This window comes from Scaptodrosophila lebanonensis, unplaced genomic scaffold (assembly GCF_003285725.1).
Source record: "Scaptodrosophila lebanonensis strain 11010-0011.00,11010-0021.00 unplaced genomic scaffold, SlebRS2 tig00001412-arrow-pilon, whole genome shotgun sequence".
Taxonomy (NCBI): Eukaryota; Metazoa; Arthropoda; class Insecta; order Diptera; family Drosophilidae; genus Scaptodrosophila; species Scaptodrosophila lebanonensis.
The window spans coordinates 8,492,189-8,511,994 of record NW_022060739.1 but is presented as its reverse complement, the minus strand read 5'-3'; the positions used below and the strand labels follow the sequence as shown (position 1 = coordinate 8,511,994).

The following is a 19,806-nucleotide window of genomic DNA, read 5'->3' as shown; positions in this document are numbered from 1 at the left end:
ATAACCATGACGCATTAACTTGCCTTAACGTGCAACGTTCAACGCTGCACAAAAGCAAACACAGCGAGAGGCAAGCATACAGTGGAAACACTCTAGCCCGAATATTAAATGATTTTTTGTGATTAAAATGTAACTCGTTGTTGGGGTAAATAAATAAGCTAGGGAGTATAGTTGAGCGTATCTTTAGTCTTAGTGTCTCCTAATTATAATTAATAATGGATTGCACTTGGAAAGAAAAAAGGCATATTTTTATTATAAAACGAAGAAACGAAATTTAACAAAAATTCAATTAAAAAATTTTTAATTTTAGTAGTTCTTTAAATACCGATTATTGTTAGTATTGTAATGGCTTTTTGTTTGCTTCTAACTAAATTTTTCTTCGAGGCAATGTCACAAATTGTCTGATATAAAAAATATTGAATTAAAGCCTGGCATAGTTCAACGAGCTAGCAGGAATAATTATGTCAACAAACAATGACTGTTGACATAGGAAGTATATACAAATTATAAAAATCATCTTAAAAGCTAGAAAAGCTAAGAAGGAAAAATCTAATCAAATTGCAATAATATCTTATCTAGCCGACTTTCAAAAAGGAGGAGGTTATCAATTCGTCTCCATTTTTTTTTTATTTTGTTACCTCAAAACAGATGGGTGAACAGATTTTGATGATTATTTTTCCATTTGAAAGCTGGTGGCCCGATTTTAATTCTGACAATGGCATCCATTGAGAAAACTACCTTAAACATACCTCGTTTAGTTCAAATAAATAGCTAAAAGTTCTGTTCCTGAACAGAGTGCTGTTACTTCAAAAACGTCTTCGAAACATTAAGGAAATTTAAAAAATGTTATTTGTTAAATTTTAAAAAAGTAAAAGGAATTGATTCAATTAGAGAGAAGCTAAATAATAAGGCGGTTCCTTATCTCCTCTTCAATTGCCGATCAGCATGTTATAGTAGAATCCGATTCCATATCAATTACTTCTGCACAAATACAAGCAAATATGTTAAAAAGGCACAACAAAAATTCTAAATTTTACTTACATCCTTTCTGTTTCAGAATGAAAAACAATCGATGATCGGCACTATCGATGCATCGATGTTTCTTCACTTTTAAAAAACGATGTTTTCCTCACAATCATGGATTGTTTTTCCAGCTCTACTGTCGCAGATATCCGATACGCGTTATATAGTAATACTTTTTGTAGCTAGCGAAAATCACGATTATTTTTAAGTACGTTTCACTGTACCAACAGTCGTATAAACGTAGAGACAGACAGACAGACACTCGGACATACAAGTAGCTACATACCTACACACAGAAAGCGAGAAAACTGGCGAGTCAACAATGAACTTTGTTGTTGCTGTTGTTGGTGTTAGACAGGACATTGCACCTTTCAGCAGTTGTCATGCGAAGGCTGGTTGCATGTGTTAGTGCTTGTGTGTGTGTGTTGTTTCCGGCATTTGTGTTGGCTTTAAAAACTGCAGCGCATTTAAAGTGCTGCATACTTAGCGGCGTTGAATTAGTGACGTAATTATGTGGGCGCGCTTGTCGTTATCTAACGAGTTTCGTCTGTTTTAAGTTTGTTTTCGGAGCTGTGTGGTGGTTTTTTTGTTGTTGTGCGTTTTGGGTTCCGTCGCTGAAAGCCACACCAAAGCCACGCACACCTGTGACCAGACTAATCTATCATGCGAGGTAAGCGCTGCCGGCCATTAAGAGACCAGTCTCTGCGAGCGTAAAAAAAGCAACTCGACGTTACTAAAAATTGCACGCGCATCAAAGCCAACCTGGCGTATACGCTTTGAGTTTGCTGGCCACGCTTTTCATTCATTCCTGTTTTTTTTTTTCGTTTTTTCCGCATTTTGTTGTAGTTGCTGGCCCAGCAGCCCCGGCTGCCTGATAAGCCGCATTGTGTCCGGCATGCGCACGCGGCTTTTGTGGCTGGCAGCGTGCGAAATGTTTATGACTCCATGGGGAGCTTTCGCCTCCTCAATATGAATATCTCCCCCGCTCTGTATGTGTGTGTGTGTGTGTGTGTGTGCACAGTTGGCGGTGTCGCTTTATACGCTGGCTTTGGGCTTTGGGAATGAGCCTTAGCCTGAACGAGAGCCAGCGCCAGAGCCCGTGTTGCAGTGTTAAGTGAAGGCGCCTGGTGTGCGGGCATGTAAGTAAATAAAAGGGCATGGTTTTTCTGCGGTGCCTGGCATGTGCTTTGAGGCTGCTTATGCTTATTTATGAAACATTAACTTGCCACTGTATTTGAAGTCAACGATGTGCAAAGTGCGCAAATATACAAAATATTTCACTCCGACAAACAGACTTGCAGCAAACTTCCGCGGAAATCAACTTTCATTTTAATCAAATCGCATTCACTTTGAAGTGAAAGCAAATGTGAGAGAGAAACTGGCTTTTCATAAATGTCTGGTTAAAACAAATGAAAATATGACACTTTTTTTAAAGTTATTTTTAAAATGTGCGCGTAATAGTTGAACGCTAATCTTGTAATATCTATAATAGAATGTACGGTGCTAATTATTATATATTTAAGGAATGAACTGAAATCTAAGCTGCAGATTTTTTTGACCATTTTAATACTAGAAAGTCTTAATGAAGAAGGCGTGGCAGACCCCATTTTATAGGCACATGACTAGACGAACCTAAACCTATCCATCCCTGCCATTTCTCCTTGTTTCTCTGTACGAAAAGAGTAATATTTTGAAGCATGAATGGCAGAGATAACACACTTGGATGGATTTCTCTTATTCGTATGCAGAGCAAGTTTAATACAACACAGGTATGGGCTCTTTAAACTATAGAGACATTCTACTAATTTTAAAACAGCTGCAGCACAACCTCCTCCTTCTCCTCCTTCAGGTAAAGCCTCCATTCGAAGGGCCTATTAGAATTCCAAGCCGGACTTATTTCAGTCCATATAAGAAAAAAATTGTCTACAAAGACATCTATTGTTTTTATAAATTAAGCAGCTTTATTCATTTCCCAAGCACGATTTATTTCTGTCCATATAACCAAATAATTTTCAGCTAAGACATCCATTGTATTTATGAATCAAGCAGTTTTCTGAATATTCCAAGCAGGATTTATTTTTGTTTTTAAAAATTGTCTGTATTTATAAATGAACCAGCTGACCAGCGTTCACTTGCATATATTGTTATAAATTTTATTTTCAAATACTGCCTTCAGGTAAAATTTATCATACACTGCTATTTAATCAAAAAAAAAATCTATATTTTATGAGCAGCGGATTATATGTGTGAGGTCAGAAAAGGCACTTAATTTTTTCCGCCGGACAAACCCTGGCAAGTATAAAGTAATTGAAAAGCGAATTTCCCTTCGGATTTGACTGCACTCGGTCCGAGCTGTGCACCTTTTCCAGCTTATCTTGAATAATTCAATGGCAATAAAATGTTCCCTGCCACTTGCCCCTTGACAGCATGCCACGAACTCATAAGCAATTCCTTTTACATTGATTTTTGGTTGTCAACCCAGATCTTGCCCGCGAAATTATTAAAGTCTGCACAAAACCAAAACCAAAACCAAAATTGGCAACGACATGTTGTGAAAAACTTTTTAATAAACTATTTGCCTCACATGCAACGGCTGGGACGAGTTTTCGCTTCTTGGTAGTTTGCCAGCAAACTTGCCTCGTGGCGGCAAAAGATGGCAGCCAAGACGGTAGACATTTTTTAGGTTCGCCTTGGCAGTCTAGTATGGGGCATAACTAAGACTATGATGTCTATTTTGGGCCAAGTTGCATGCCATTGTCAACATAATTCGCACAGTAGGATGGAGGATGAAGGATGTTGGCGAGGTAAGCAAAAAAATAAAAAGTCAAATGCCAGCTCAAGAAAAACGGGGAAGAAAAACAAACAAAAACTTATTCAACTGAATAAAGAATTGCATTGGCAAGCAAATGTTGCACTCTCTACTTGTGGAACAACAACAACAATACCCACACCAACAACAATAACAACTATTTGCTTGTCAATAATGCAAATTGATAAAAAATAAGAACGCAAGCACAACTGGTTGTGCAAACCAATAAACCAATTGGAAAAATAGCTGGCGTAAAATATGAAAATGACTGTCTAAATGATTGAACGCCACCCCAGACTGTTTGCTTGTAAGAGAGACAGAGGGGGGGAAAGGCAAGTTGGTAAATGGAAAATGGAAAATGATTTTCTAAGCGAGCAAAATGGAGACTTTAATTTTTAAACAACCCAACTTCAGTTGGCCATGCTCTGAAGTGTGTTAAAACAAAGTGAATTAGAAAAGTAAATTAATAACCGATGTGTTATAATTGCTTGAAAATTTCAAATTAATTCGATCATAGCAGGGCGACGAGAACTAAAGTTTGTAAAGATATTTGCAGACATTTAAAGATTTTTAAAGATATTTTAAATCAAGTTACTGGAGTATTCAAATTTATAACCAAAACCATTTATAAACCAAAAAGTTTTAAACATCTATGAAAAATTGCATAATAATTGCGAGAAAAAAGTATAAAACTTGGTATTGTAAATGTCTTTGTCTATAATTTTTAGAAACTTTATCAGTTTATTGTTTTTGGTACTGGATTTATTTGAGATTTTTTAGTTCTATCGTGGGCTTAGCTCGCGCCTTAAGATTTATTTTTAAACGACTTCAAAAAAAGAGGTAGTTTTCAATTCACCTGTATTTTTCACTTTAACAAGCCCCTTCATTCCATTAATATATACTATTTATATTATTATTAAATATTATTACTTAATAATATTATTTCAATGAAAATACCCCGACAAACAATCGATGTATGTACGAGTAATCATTTGTATAGTATTTTACAAGTCCTTTCACACAATTGCTTGGTTAAATAATTATTTTCGCTGCCGCCACAGCCTCCATAGATGAAAAGGTGGCATTCATTAGTTTCTTTATGATAGGACCATCTTTCAATTATCGCGTCACATGGTCCTACCACAGCATATTTCTTGAAGCAAGTATCTGTAAAACTGAAGAACTATAGACTTTGTCAAAATCTTCATTGCTTTACTAACGGGGACGAATGGCCGATGAAGTGGAGAGTGCGAATAGCGCGTAGATAACCAAAAAGTATCTCATTGTCTCTAATTGTTTGCTAGACCGTTTCTCTATCTAGTTAAGTAAAACTATTGTCGCGTAGACCTGCTTTTTAAACGTATTTAAGTATTTCGTTGGCATTCATTTGTCTCGCTGTATTATGTTTCTATTTTATGGCAATAATTGTCAATTATGTCTACTTACAAATTACTGTAGCGTGCAATACCGCGACACTTTTTGTAAAAACTAAATTTAATATTTATTTCACGACACATTTGCAACTGAAATGCATAAATAGAAAATATATAATATAGAAATTTTTTGTTCTTTCTGTTGTGAAATATTTCAGTATTTACATTTTATAGTAAGCTTTTAAATTGCATGATTTTAATTAAATATTACAAATACACATTTCTTCACAATTGTGTGAGATGAAAGGAAAAATTATATTTGTTGTCTGTGCTTGGCATACGGGTATGATTTTTGGAACCATGGCTGAACAAACATTGAGTAAACAAATAATAATATAAAAGCTTGGACTTTCGCTTTTAATTTTGCAATCATTTTGATAGCTTTTTGAAACTCATAATCATAAATTTTCAGTACTATTTCTATGGAGCAATAAATCCGCATGCGAAAATTGTTTTATATTTAACAATTATGTATAATTGAATTATTATGCAATTATTCGTAACAGTTTTCTGAATTAATAAAAAAAGAAACCAATAATACTACATATATTTATGTAATATATGCTTAGTCTATCTACGTCTGTCTGGCTATATCGACTCTTCTTATTATACCGTCAAAGAAATTGACTTTAATGAGCGCAATTTCTTGGCAAACACCATTACACTATTACAGTCCGAAGCAAAGTTGGAATGAATTTGATTTGAAATTAGAAAAACAGTGTAACATAATACTAAAAATCAAGAATTCACACTTGCGATTTCTTTCATATATGTACATACTTAGTATATAGGTATAAGTATTCTGTTAGTTGCCTATACACGTAATACCATTTACCATTTATATATGTATTTCGACTCACTTCATCAACTTCGAAATATCACATTAATATACGAGTAGAGTTCACATTCTTAAAATGCACATCAATATATGTATTTTGAATAAAATTTTGGGCTTTGCACTTTAAAAATTTCTTGAAATTACAAATAATTGCACACTTTCGAGCATTTCTTTGGAATTTGTTGGACGTGAATTAATACTCAAAAATGGCATCTGGTTCCATAGCGTATATATACTTGCTCAGACATTGGTCGACTTGACGTTGCCATTTGCACCACATCCACATCCTCCTCCACCACCACCACCACCACCAGCAACTCCTCCTGTAGGATTTGGAGCAACAGCATCAGGAGACGCTTCATTGCCAGTAGCTGTTGGCTCGGCCGTGGGTTTTATCGCCAGGGGAGTATCGATATAGCGTTTGAGGGTTCGCGCCGCTGCCATAGGCAGAGTCTCCTTTGGGACCAACAGAGGCGGGTGATCGGCCAGCAGCCTATGGTGATCGCTGAAGAAGGGATGCTTGAGCGCCTCGTCCGCTGTAATGCGCTTCATCGGATTCACTTCCAGCAGGCGAGAGAGCAGGTCGTAGACCGTGGTTGGAAATATGTCTAGACCCTCGTACGGCTCGATGCGATGGCCCGTATGCTTGCAAATGCAATTGAAGGTGGCCTGCTCGCAGTTGCGGCAGATTTCGGTGGTGCCGTTGCCGCGTCTATAGCGGCGATGCATCTCGGGGGAGAGAAAGAAGTCGGCATAGCGAAAGCGCATGCAGACCCGACGCAGATCCAGAGCATTCACCTTCTGCGTTAGCAGGACCAAGCGATCCAGCATGAAGGCGGTCTTGCGCACACTCAGATCTCCGAACAGATTCATGATCTCGGAGAGCGCGGCGCAGTCGTTGGGCGCCTTGAAGAACGGATGCAGGGAGGAGAGCAGTGAGAGCAGAATTACGCCGGCGGCCCAAATGTCCACGGCAGTGGTTTGGAGCGGATAGCGCAGCAGGACTTCGGGCGGTCGATAGCCGGGCGTGCCCGCCCTCGAGGCATGCATCTCTTTGTGCGTGGCATTGGTGGAGACCACATAGTTGTTCGGATCCACATTATTGGCCATGTAGCGCAGCCGATTGATGAGCCGCACGGTGTCGGCCTTCTGCAGGGCCTGCTCCTTTTTAGTTAGATTCGCCAGCGGCTGCATGCGTCGGTATTCCAGGGCTTGGGCAGTCACCTCTAGCGGACGATCGACGCCCCCACCGCCACCCAGGGCGCGCATGCGTCGCATGTCCTGCTCCTTGCTGACGGCCAGATAGGCATCCACCTCGGCTTGACAGCTGGTGGGCTGCGCTGTGGTGAGTGCCGAGGCAGCTCTCTCCTGTATCATTAGCTGCTGTCGAGCCGCATCCATGTCCCGCATCAGCACGGCCGCCGCAGAAGCGTTCAAATCCGTCGCCTGAATCACACGTCCCTCGCTGGATATGTGCTGAGCCAAGCCGAAGTCGCAGAGCAGGAATTGTCGCGTACGTCGATTGTACAGAATATTGCTCGGCTTCACATCCCGATGGATCACGTTGAACTTGTGCACATGTCGCAGCGCTATCAGCAAGTTTCGCACATAGTCCTTGACCTCGGTCAGGCTCATGTTGCGATAGATGTCGTGGAAGCGGTCGTGACTCATGTAGGGCATGACAAAGGCCACATTGTCGTTATAGCGTATGCAACAGTTGATCCCAATCACATTATCTACACCGCCAATCTTGAACATGCACTCCAGCTCCCGCAGGATGCGCTCCGGATGATTGGTCGGATTGTGATGTTTGATGGCAAAGCGTCGTCGATGCGACTCCGCCAGCTGGCGCTCTCGCTGCAGGGTGCCCAGGAGGACGGTGCTGAAGGTTCCACTGCCGATGCGGCAATGCACATCGAAGATCTTTCCAATCTCGGGAATACTCTCCTGCAGCTCCCGCAGCGCCTCTTCATTCTTATCGTAGGCCTGCAGGGAGCGGGCATGCATTGCCGACAGTTCCTTCATGGCGTTGCGGCGCGTGAGGCGCTGGAGCTTATCCGTCAGCTCATTCGCCTTCTGCATTTGAGACAGCACCGTAATGCTGTTTGCATTGTTGTTATTGTTGTTGCTGTTGTTGTTGTTGTTGGTCATAGCAGTTGCTGCGGCGAGTGCCGTTGCGAGTGGGGTTTGCGCTGTCAGCGCTGTTGTGGTATTTATCGGGCGTCCGGCGGGAAAATATCGATTTCCAGCCTGCACATAGCTGAGATGCTGATGGCCTAAAGGGGCCGCTGCTGATGCTGTTGCTGATGCTCCTGTCGTTGGTGCGCTCTCCCCTAGTGATGTGAAAGGACATTGAAGCATGATTACATAAATGTTCATTTAACAAAATGGTCAGTATTCGTTCAATTCATTAATATTTATCGAAGAAGAAACGATCAACCGTTTCTTTTTAGGCATTTGATTAATCGATAAACCAATTTTGAAATTTTTCTTAGCTTTGTAAAGGACAATAATTTCTTAAAACCTTTGTTAGTTGTCTGTTTATTTATGGAAAAATAGAAATCGATGTATATGGATGGATGCACATTTATTTATTTGAATTACGTTATGGAAATAAATGGTCGTTTAATGATCAATATTCGAGCAATGCATTAATGTTTATCGATGGAGAAACGATCAACCGTTTATTTTTAGGTAGTTGATTAATCGATAAACCAATTTTGAAATTTTTCTTAGCTTTGTGAGGGACAATAATTTCTTAAAACCTTTGCTAGTTGTCTGTTTATTTATGGCAAATAGAAATCAATGTATATGGATGGATGCGTATTTATTTATTTGAGTCACGTTATCACGTTATTCGATCAATTCATTAATGTTTATCGAAGGAGAAATGATCAACTGTGTTCTTTTTACAAATTTGATTAATCGATAAACCAATTTTGAAAATTTCTTGGCTTTGTAAGGGACAATAATTGCTTAAAACCTTTGTTAGTTGTCTGTTTATTTATGGAAAAATAATACTCATTTGAATCACGTTATGAAAACCGCTTTTTGTCTTTTTCGAAAGTCTTAATAAATGAGTTGAACGCTACTCACAGCTTTTCTTTAGTAAAAGCATTTATTATGATAGAAAAGTCTTCAAAATATATTTCCTAAGTGCTGGTAGTTATTGAAACAAAGAATAAATGTAAAGGAAAATGCATGATTTATTGAGTTGTGATTCCGTATTTAATTCTAATAACAATGTGAGTTTTTAAATAAATAAAAACTGATAGCAGTTTGATGTTGGAATGCTAATTAGTTGGGAATTTGAGTTAGACTTTTCAGTAGTCAAATTTAATGTCTTTCGCATGTTCAAAAATTTAACCGAAAAAGTTAAAAGTTTATTTGTATGCCAAGGAAATTTTAAATTCAGAAGTTTTCTTTAAATGCTACAACTGAAGGCATTTAGAATAAGTATTTTAAAATATTTGTTTTCATTTTTTCCCTCATACTCTTATACTCTTTCAATAAAATACTTAAGCTTAAGATGTAAGTTTTATTTATACAAAACAGTATTATTGTTCAAAGGGAAATTAGCTTTCGATATATACTTGTAGTAGACTTACGTATGTGTGTATTTTAAGATACTGCTGACTAGTTGAAACAGTATAGAAAATAATTATTAAAAATTTTTAAAGCAGCATTATATGATTTAAAAGCTCAATAAAAAGTTGTATACGCCTAATTCTGTTTTTACACGATATATTATCCAAAAACAAGAAAGGAATGCTAAAGTCGAGCAGGCTCAACTCTTAAATACCCTGTACCACCCCACAAAAAAGTAATTTAATTAATTAATTAATTAAATTAAATTAATTAACTAAATTAATTTAATTAATTAACTAAATATTAACTAATTAAATATAAAATATTCCATGCATGCATACATACATTTACATTTACATCAGAATCGTGCCTTATGCGTGTTTGTGTACTTGTACATATGTATGTATGTGTGCATTGGGCCTGGTTATATGGCTATAACTTTCTTTCCGATCATTTTATCATAATGAAACTTGGTATACGGATATATAATTACTAACCTAATGTGACTACCAAATTTTAGCTCAAAATTCCAAGAATTACGGGAGTTATAGAAAATCAGTAATAGGGGGGGAGTGGGGAGGCGGATCAGAAAAAATTAACAAACTCGTCCTTTCTCGGTCTCAGGAGAATCTGTATACCAAGTTTGGTTATTCTAGCTCTTATACTTTCGGAGATCCTTGCGTTCATACAGACAGACAGACAGACGGACAGACGGACAGACTGACAGACGGACAGACAGACGGACAGACGGACATGGCTATATCGACTCGGCTTGTCATGCTGATCAAGAATATATATACTTTGTGGGGTCTACCAAGCCTCCTTCTGTGTGTTCCATGTGCACTCGCACAAAACTAATATACCCTTGTACCCTTTGGGTACAGGGTATAAAAACGTGCAAAAAACCGTTTAAAAAAGATATTGATCAATGCACAATGAATCGTGCTAAATGGAATAAAGTCGTGTAACCATATATAAAAAAAACCGTGTAAAAACAGAATTAGATGTATCTAAATAAATTTTCAACATTCAACTTTTTTACCTTAAAAAATGTTGCACTTGCTGGTGAAATATTTTAGGCAAACAGCTTTGGAAATAAATACTATATTTTAAGTTATCTCGGCATATGCTACTAAAAAATAGAACGTTCAGTGCCTAATCTGAAAGATGTGCCTTAATTGCTTTTAAAATCAAAACTGGTTCTCTTGATTGCTTCATCATAGTATTGCTAATTGAAGCTTTTGATAAATATCAATGTGTTCCAGAAGTGGTTTGTCTCTAGTCTTACCTGGTTGTGCGTAATGGAATCGCACATTGCTGTTTGGAAATTTGGGCGTTGTTGTTGTTGTTGTCGCTACTGACTGTTCACCTGCTGGCCGCCTGCTCTTGTGATTGGTATTGGCGGCATTGTTATTGCTGGTTGGGTTGTTGCTATTGTGGTTGTTGTTGCTGTTGCTATGCACTGTGGTCTGTGTGCTGAAGGTTGTCTTTACGGAGCCAGCCGTGTGTGTCACCACACGTGTTGCGGTTGTGGATATTGTAGTTGTTCCTGCTCCTGTTCCTGTTCCTGTTGAGACTCCTGGTGCTGTTGTCTTGGAAGATGCCGCCTCTGGGACCGCCATTTTGGAACGCGCCTGCTGCTGCTGTTGTTGTTGTTGCTGATGTTTGTGCTGCGACTGTTGCTGCTGCGCCTTTTTGTCCATTTTATCAATAAGGAATTTAGTCAACATTTGCGCGACCCATCTAATTTGTGAAACGAGCCCCAGACAGACTCTTTAAGGGCAGACAGACAGACGCAGACGCAGACACAAACCGAATCGGCAGCTTGGGGCGTACAGTTTGCTGGTCGCGTGATGGGGGGAAGGGGTGTCCGAAAAGGTGATGCGAGCAAGTGCCAAGTTGGCTTACCAATATACACAATAATTTCGTAATGAGTTTGTGTTTGAATTTTAAAGAAAAATTAAATATGTGTTTACAAAATGTTGAGTTAATATAAAACAGAAGTGTTTGCTAACTGCGGGATTTTGACAGATAATTCGAAGGCGTAAAAAAAGAGAGAACAGCATCGTTTGTGAGAGACAGACAAGCCCACGATGAAAAGAGTTCAAAGGCGCACTTTTAAGATCTAACTAAGGCGCCAAGTGGGTATTGGAGAGAAGCCAAGAGGGCTGCCGAAGGACAAGAGGAGTATCAACAATGGCTGTTGTGCGAAAAGTTTGCAATTTTGTAGCACGAATACTGTTTGTTATGGTTGTCTTTTTTGCTGGAAAAGTGCTTTATTGCACAAAATATTACTTGGGGTTAAAATATCATTAAAAATCTTAAGTTTTAGCGAAAAGGCATTGATTTTAATTGCATATATAAACCAAGAATCTGGAAAAAAAAACCGCCAAACTTACAGAATATGCCTTTTCCCCTAAGGGTAAATATTTTTTCAGACTGATTGTTGAATTATTCTCAGTATTGAAGCATTCTCAGGTGAAAGAAGTATGCCCAAAGAAAACGATGCATATCTAGATGATCTAGCACTACTTACAAATAGGATAGGGCTCAGAGGATTGTTTCACTGGAGAATGCGGAAAATGGACTCCCGAAGCAGATGGAAGATGCTGACTGATTCATAATTCGCTCTCTAAATTGATCTCCAATACCGGGCAATACCTTTCACTAGGAGGGACTGCCAATGGCGCTTCATCGGATGAAGCATAAGAAAGGAAAAAAAACTTGTTCTTTCTCGGATCTACAAGAACGTGAATATCATTAGTGGTTTTTGTAGTTTTTATATTTTCTGAGATCCTTTCGTTGATACAGGACATGCGAGCCTGGCTATATCCACTATGCTTGTCATAATGATCAAAATAATATATACACTGTGGGGTCAGCCATGCTGCCTTCTATGTGAACATACTTTCTTACTAAACAACTTTTATCCTTTTATCCTTTGGGAACAGGGTATAAAAACCCTTCCATTATATATGCACTCGTACAAGAAATCGAATAGCTTTTTGAAAACTTTGACTTGCATTGTTTGGCAAAGTCTCAATAACCTTTCAATTGATCATTTATGGGCATGGAATGCTGTCCAGATTTAGGAACTACTGCCGCAGCCAGCCATTAGGTACTCCAGTAAATTGTTAACTGCTGCTCCCGTTGCACCGTTACTGTCGCCATCTAGCGTTAACTTTTGCTTGCAATTTACCGGCAACACACGGCGCACTAAAAACTGTCGCCATCGCCATCGTCATCGTTGCCATCAACATCAGCTGCCTGTCCACTTGTTTTTCACTTGATGCCCAAAGTTTTAGACCGACAGCAGCTGCCATGGCTGGAGCCACTGGCCCATGCGAACACGCCCCTCTGGCCGCCGCCGCCGCCACCGCCCACAAGCTAGTTTGTGCTTTTTATTAGTTTTTGCTACTAGCGTCAAGTTTGTGCAATGAATATATTAAAATATCGTTTCAATAAAAGTTCTCAAAATGTCTGACAAAAGGTGTCAGTGCCTGCGAAACTTGAGGACTTGCAGACTCAATTGCCCCCGGCAGGGAGTGGGGGGAGGGGGCTTATTAAATCGGTATAAATCAATGGGCAAGGTGTGTTGTTGAGCGCTTTATTTAGTCATTTTTTACAGCGTTCGAGGCTGGAGGTGTGTTAATAATGTGAATTAAATGAAACTTTGGCCGTAATTCGATTGAAATGCATTCAAAATTGAATTTCTCGCACTAAACGTTATTTCCTTGAGCTGGGGCAAGGCATTGAGGTGCAAACACTTGGCATTGACAGCCGCAACAACAACAACAACATCAGCTGCAGGAAGTTTAAACTTACACAAGTAACACGGAATCTGCTGTCAATTGTTGCTGCAGATAACAACACTTGGGTCTTGTTCCATTTGCCACCACTTCCGCTTCCAAAGTAAACTTAATCAAAGTCTTTGACCAATTTCCAAGTTGCAGTAAACACTAAAACTTTGGGCAATTGAAGTGCAAGTCTGGCAAATAGTGATTTCAATTTTGGTGCAAATTAGTTTAACAATCAGCATAGAGAGCGATGGCCAAAAACAGATTTAAAACAACATGCTAGAAACTACAACTTCTACATTCGTTCGGCTTGGCCAAGTTTTGTTATGCTCCCAGCACAGGCCACTCGACTGCCAGTCTGTCTGTGGGGGAGTGAAGCAATTTCCACACCTTTATAACCACACGGCCCACACGTGAGATGCCAGCCGATGAAAACAGCGCCATCTTCACGGGCCAAAACAAATCATTTTGTGGCCTAGAGAGTGCCAGAAGTTTGGCAAGCTGCCTCAAATGGGCAAACACCATTTTCTTTACAGTGAGTGTTGAGCAAAATAACAACACTAAATTATTTTATTAAATTTAATTCAACAATTTTTTAGTTAGTCATATTAGTTCTAAATAAATTTAATGCTAATGATAAATGAAGGGCCTGGAAAGGTACGCCAATATTTAGGAAAATATATAAATAATTTCAAAATATTCTTCTTATTTTATATAGATTTTTTAGCTGTTTTTAATTGACATTTTCTCCAACTAATTTAATCTACTGACTTTTGCTTAAGTTCATATTAAATGTGAAGTTTCAGCGAATAAAGTTATTTCGGCAGAACAGAAAGAAACAATCTTTTGCTTTTTTTTTGTTTCTTGCATTGACAGTCAATTCAGGAATTGCTTTCAATGTGGAGGAGAAGCCTTAGATATCCATAGCTATATCGAAATTCCAAGGGATTCCTTGAATATTGATAGGAAAGCATTTGATAATAATACTAAAAATTTTAAATATATTTTGTAAAAATAATTGACTTAAATTGTAAATTTTAGAGACTTTGATAAATATTACTGCATTTTTTGTTGTTGGATTTTTGTGAATTATAACTGATTTGCGTTATTTTATAAAAACTTTAAATCGAAAACTTATAAATAATAATAAATACAATTTATATGGCAATGCAACAATGCATTCTGTGGTTCATCATAAAAATATAAAATTATATTCAACTGTTTATTCCCTTCAAGCGATCAGTAAGTTTCTAAATCAGTCAAATTTTATTAAACTGTTTTTGCATTGCTTTCAAAATATAGAGTCTGTACAGTTAACAAAAAATTGCACACTTATTAATATCAACTACTCTGGCAGATATATTTTTAAGCCAATTTCGAACAAGTTCGGACCTAGCTTAGAGCTTTTCTGATTCCTGAACCGCTTTCGATTTATATGTCAACTTTCTTTTCGAAACAAGCTGGTTTTTGTATAATTTGTCCACGCAAGCTCAATAGTCAGAGAAGATTCTGTTAATGGCTGACTAGAATTTTTAGAAAGTGAGATGGGATCGCATGTAAATATTAATTAATAGTTCATAAAAATAAGTTAAGGAATACTGCAAACATATGAATCATATTTCAATTAACTCTCTTAAACGTTATTGAATTGAATTCAAGGAGTATTCATTTATGCTGAATGAATGAAATGCTAGCTTTACTTACTACCCTTACTGAGTGTATTTATGGACATCAGATTAATTCAACAGTTGCCACTTCCTCAATTTCGTATTTTACTATTTTTTCCTATCAAGCGCAACACTTAAGCATTCTTTACTGTACTCACTCTCCAGCCACACATTCCTGATTGTTTTGCCATTGTGGTTGCAATTGATGGCGCGTTTGTGGCAGCGGCGGTGTCAGTGTCGGTGATGGTGATGGTCATCGTCAACCCAGACCACATAGAGACAAGCGCAAATGCGTTACCACGACAGCATAAAAGCCTCAAAGGCAAGTCCAACAACAACAACAACAGCAACAAAAGCAAAAAGAAGGAAGCGTTGACAGGACACAACAGGGCTCTTATAACAGGCTCCCCTTTTTCAAATGCAGTTTTCAAACACCTTGCTCTCTATTTTGCAGCTTAGGCTTCCCATGGTTTTGTGCATTTTCATTTTCCATCGCGCGCCAATTTTCTCGGCTACCACTTTTTTGCTTCCACCTAACGGAAGCTGACGGCCATCAGTCATTGACATGCAACGCTGCGTATACGCAATTTTTCAATTGATACACTTTTCAATGCTATGCTAACCCCTTTTGCTACCAGTCGCAGATAATCTACTCGAATCGCGCCAAAAACTGCCAAACACATTAAACAAGCCACAAAACATTTTGTGCACGAATAACAAAGTTTTATCGCCTCGAAACGCCAGCTCCAAATATGATTTAGAAACCGCCAGCGAAAGTTTTCAACGCCTTGCCGCCCGTGCCGCCGTCCTTCTTCAAATTGACAGCCATGGCTTTGTGGCACAGAGATAAACAGATTTATTGTACTTTAAGTCGCACACTAAAAGGCAACAACAACAACAGTAGTAGCCGCAGAAACAACTCTCGAAGGTCCCCTTCACCTGTTGGCTGCCGTTTATAGATATTGTGGAGCGCTGAGCGCAGCAATTAGCGGCAAAACGACATCGTTGAAGACGGAAATTAGGCGAATAGGAGGAGCCTGAAAATGTTTGCGGCTGCACCAAAGTGAACAAGTTTAAGCACAAATGTTGCAAAGCATTCGGACCAGAGAGACCAGACTGAGTAAGAGAGAGACAGAGAAGGACTGCGGATGCTACGCATTTCAACTTCTGCGCTTCGTTGCTTGTTAGTTCTGACAATTCTTTGGGCGGCAAGTTGTCAACCTGCTCGCCTCTCCTCCAGCCTCTAGGGCTGGCTAAGTCGAAATTAACCGAAAATAAAGGTAAAAGCCGCGTGGCACTTGCCACAGTCCTACCGAGTTGCCAGGCTTTGGCAACCGCAATGCGCTTAAACAGTGCCAAATCAGACAGTCTATGCCGCGAAATTGTGGCTAGCATTTAAAGAGGCAGATTTTCAGCTGTTTTGTGGTGTCCTTTGAAGTAATATACCATTCATTATTATTTTTTAACATACGAGTTCAAGTGATGCTGCTCTTGATTGAGTTATAATGCGACTCGATTAGTAATTAGTAATGCAATGCGCTTAAACAGTGCCAAATCGGACAGTCTATGCCGCGAAATTGTGGCATTTAAAAATGCAGATTTTCTGCTGTTTTGTGGTGTCCTTTGAAGTAATATACCATCTCTTATTATTTTATATCATACGAATTCAGGTGATGCTGCTCTTGATTGAGTTATAATGCGACTCGATTAGTAAAGCTTGGTTAAACCTTAGAAAATTTGCATTCTATAAGGCAACTGGTGCCTTTGCTAGCAGCTGACAATGAAATATTATTTATGCAGTTCAACTCCACAAGTTGCTTCCATATTCCTGCCTTAGACAGTTTCATATGCAAAGCCATTTATTTATACACACTATCTTTTTGCCATGGCAGCCTCTATTTATTTAAGCTCAACCACAGCTCTAAAGGGAAACGAGACTATTGCAAAGCTGCTCGGCCTTTTGCTGAACAGCCTTGGTGGCCACAAATCGACATCATCATCATCATCATCATCGACATCATCGACGATTCTTACACACTTCACTGGCTGCTGAGCACTATCTGCAGCAACAACAACAGCAACCACTAGAAAGGGACGAAGACAACTTTTTCCTATTTAATGAAAAGTTGTCAAGTTGCGAGCGAGAAAAGGTGGGGCTTTAAGCGTAAACTAAGCAGTAGACCAGCTAAAATTTCCACGCTAAATCGAAGTTCCCCCAACGACTGTGAATTGAGATTGTTGTAATCATTATTGTTGTTGTTGTTGCAGTTGTTCGCGTTGCTTTTAAGCTTAGCTAAGAGCACTTTGAGGCGCTTTCGCTTAAGCTGCGCAAATGTCCTTGTGACTTGTTATGCCTGAACTCAGAGTTCGAGCTTCAGACGCTGCCCTTCCCAGTCCCGCACTGTCGTGCGCCTTGTCACGTCTTCCAGGGCTTTGAGGCTCCAGCTCTGTTGTAATTGAAGCACAAAATTGTTGCTTCATTGCGTTTTATGTCTCTTGCAGAGAATGTTTTGAGTTTCGGTTGCTATCGTTCCCTTTGTTGTTGTTGTTGTTCCCGCTTGCTGGTGCAGCAAATTGGTTATTTATTTGAATTGTTCACATTTGTTCAACATAGTTCGAGGCTAATGGGGTGCTTTGTGTATTTGTTTGTTCGTATATTGTAGTATGTCGTCTGTGTGTTGGCTAACATTTACATTCTAGTACTCCTCCCCACTTGACCTCACAAATTGCAAGTGTTACACTTGCATTTGATTAAAATTTACTCTATATTTTGTCAGTTTGTCGTCCCTCAGTCGTTCTGCTGCCCCAATGGAGAATTTTGCTGCATGTGATAAATTTGTCAGCAACGAAATTGCATTGTTGTTTCTCGCCTGACAAACTGCATTGACAGTCTGATGCACTGATGCACTGATGCCCTGACTGCCTGATCGACGGACAATTGTCACTTAAAAATTCAATGAATATTTGCAACACAAAAGGGGCGAAAAGAAAAACTGTACAATTGGCGGTGGCGTACACAACTCTTGCCACAATTGCCTAGAGAATTGCAGGCACGGGCAGCACCTGAGGCAATTGTCTGGCAAGTGGAAACTGGGATAGGTAAGTCGAGACTTCAATTTAACATGAGCGACGGCTGCAGTCTTGTAAATTTCTTGCCTACATACTATAGTTTATGCTCTACGGAGCTTGAATTTTCTTGCTCTTATAAGCAGTGCTTTAACTGGCATAGCTGTAGGAAAGTATATATATTAAATATTATGCAGAAAGAAGATGCTACTTTGATAGGGCACTAGAATCTGATAGATTTGTCATACTTAATAATTAATTAATAGATATTTTTAACGCTTAACAGTTGCAACATATTAAATTAAAAATAATAATTAATATTAAATTAAACTTGTATACTTATATATACAAATACAACTTAAACTACTTGTTCAGTCTGAATTGAAATTTAACATTTTTAATTTATATAAATCTGTTGGAAAGGTCAATAGGGTGTGACCTCTTCAGCCTCCTTCTCACTATTCTTCTTCCTTTTCTTCGCCGTTTCAGCAGGCGCCTTGCAGAATAATACTTGTACGCTGGAAATGTTATTCTAAATATATATGCAAAAAAAGTATTAATAATACGTATTTATTTTAGTCGGAATAAAATATATATATAGTTTTTATTTTTTCAATATATTTTCAATGTTCATGGTAATGAATAACATACTTAACTTATTTATGAGCCTTTCTATATTTTCTCATTCTCTGCATGATGAACTTATATTCATAATTCGAAAGGAAATAAAATGTATTTCTTTCGCAAGCTAGCTAAATTAAATTAAACAGTAAAATCTACCTATAAAATAATAGGAAATTTAAGCTCTTTCTAAAACTTATAATTCAAAATTATTGAGTTTTTTGTTTCAATCAGTTAAAGCTGTTTTATTCAATCTGCTGTTCATCGAACTGACTTGATGCGCCTTGGGGGTATGCAACATTTTTTTCAAATATTTGTATAACTCCGCATCAAAAAAACAAACTTTACAACCTATTGAAATTAAAGCTAGATATCGAATAAAACACACGAAATCAATTCAATTAAATATAACTTCATAGCAGCATGTCTAGAATCGAAAAGCGAGAACAAATTTAAAGCTGCCTCTAAGCGGCAGAACTGTAGAAAGCTCATTTGCTAAAAAAAACTGTGAACTAAATACGTGCTTTTGGAAGCACTCCTTTAGTTTTGGATTAAATAAAGTACGGTTGAACGGTTTTTAAACAAACAATAAATTCACTAATAGGACAAGAAAAAAGCTGAACATCAGAGTGTTTGCTAGTTGCTAATATATTAAAAAACTCTACAAAAATGTAAAGTTTCTTTTGCGTAATTTAAGCTCGTCAGCGCATCCTTTCTCTTATATACCAGAAAAAATTGTTTTTAAAACTATTCAGTATGGTTGGTTTGCCTCGCCTCTCCATTTGATTTGCCTGCTCGGTCATTGATTGGCATTATTTTGATTTTAAATTTTTAATTACATACAAATGGCCTTCCAGCAAATATATTTGCATGAATATCAATATCAATAAATTTTACATTTATTTTTGGGCTGAGGACAAGGGACGAAGGACAAGGACAGCCCCAGAGCATACAAATTAATATA

At 38.3% G+C, this 19,806-nt stretch overlaps 1 protein-coding gene across 1 annotated transcript; it reads right to left on the bottom strand.

Annotated features, from left to right (window-relative positions):
* Positions 1-6,165: 6,165 nt before the first annotated feature.
* On the bottom strand, positions 6,166-11,694 carry LOC115631541 (cell division cycle 7-related protein kinase). Its single transcript, XM_030528316.1, has 2 exons — positions 10,980-11,694; positions 6,166-8,436 (listed from the first exon to the last, which is right to left on the bottom strand). The coding sequence occupies exons 1-2, from the start codon at positions 11,419-11,421 to the stop codon at positions 6,344-6,346; spliced, it is 2,535 nt and encodes an 844-aa protein (XP_030384176.1). The 5' UTR covers positions 11,422-11,694; the 3' UTR covers positions 6,166-6,343.
* Positions 11,695-19,806: the final 8,112 nt, after the last annotated feature.

What these genes read in the sequence shown, in the direction of transcription:
- LOC115631541 (XM_030528316.1), bottom strand. Translation starts at nt 11,421, where the DNA reads ATGTTGACTAAATTCCTTATTGATAAAATGGACAAAAAGGCGCAGCAG. An exon ending in ATTCCATTACGCACAACCAG is followed by an intron (nt 8,437 to 10,979) that starts GTAAGACTAGAG and finishes TCACATCACTAG; the next exon opens with GGGAGAGCGCACCAACGACA.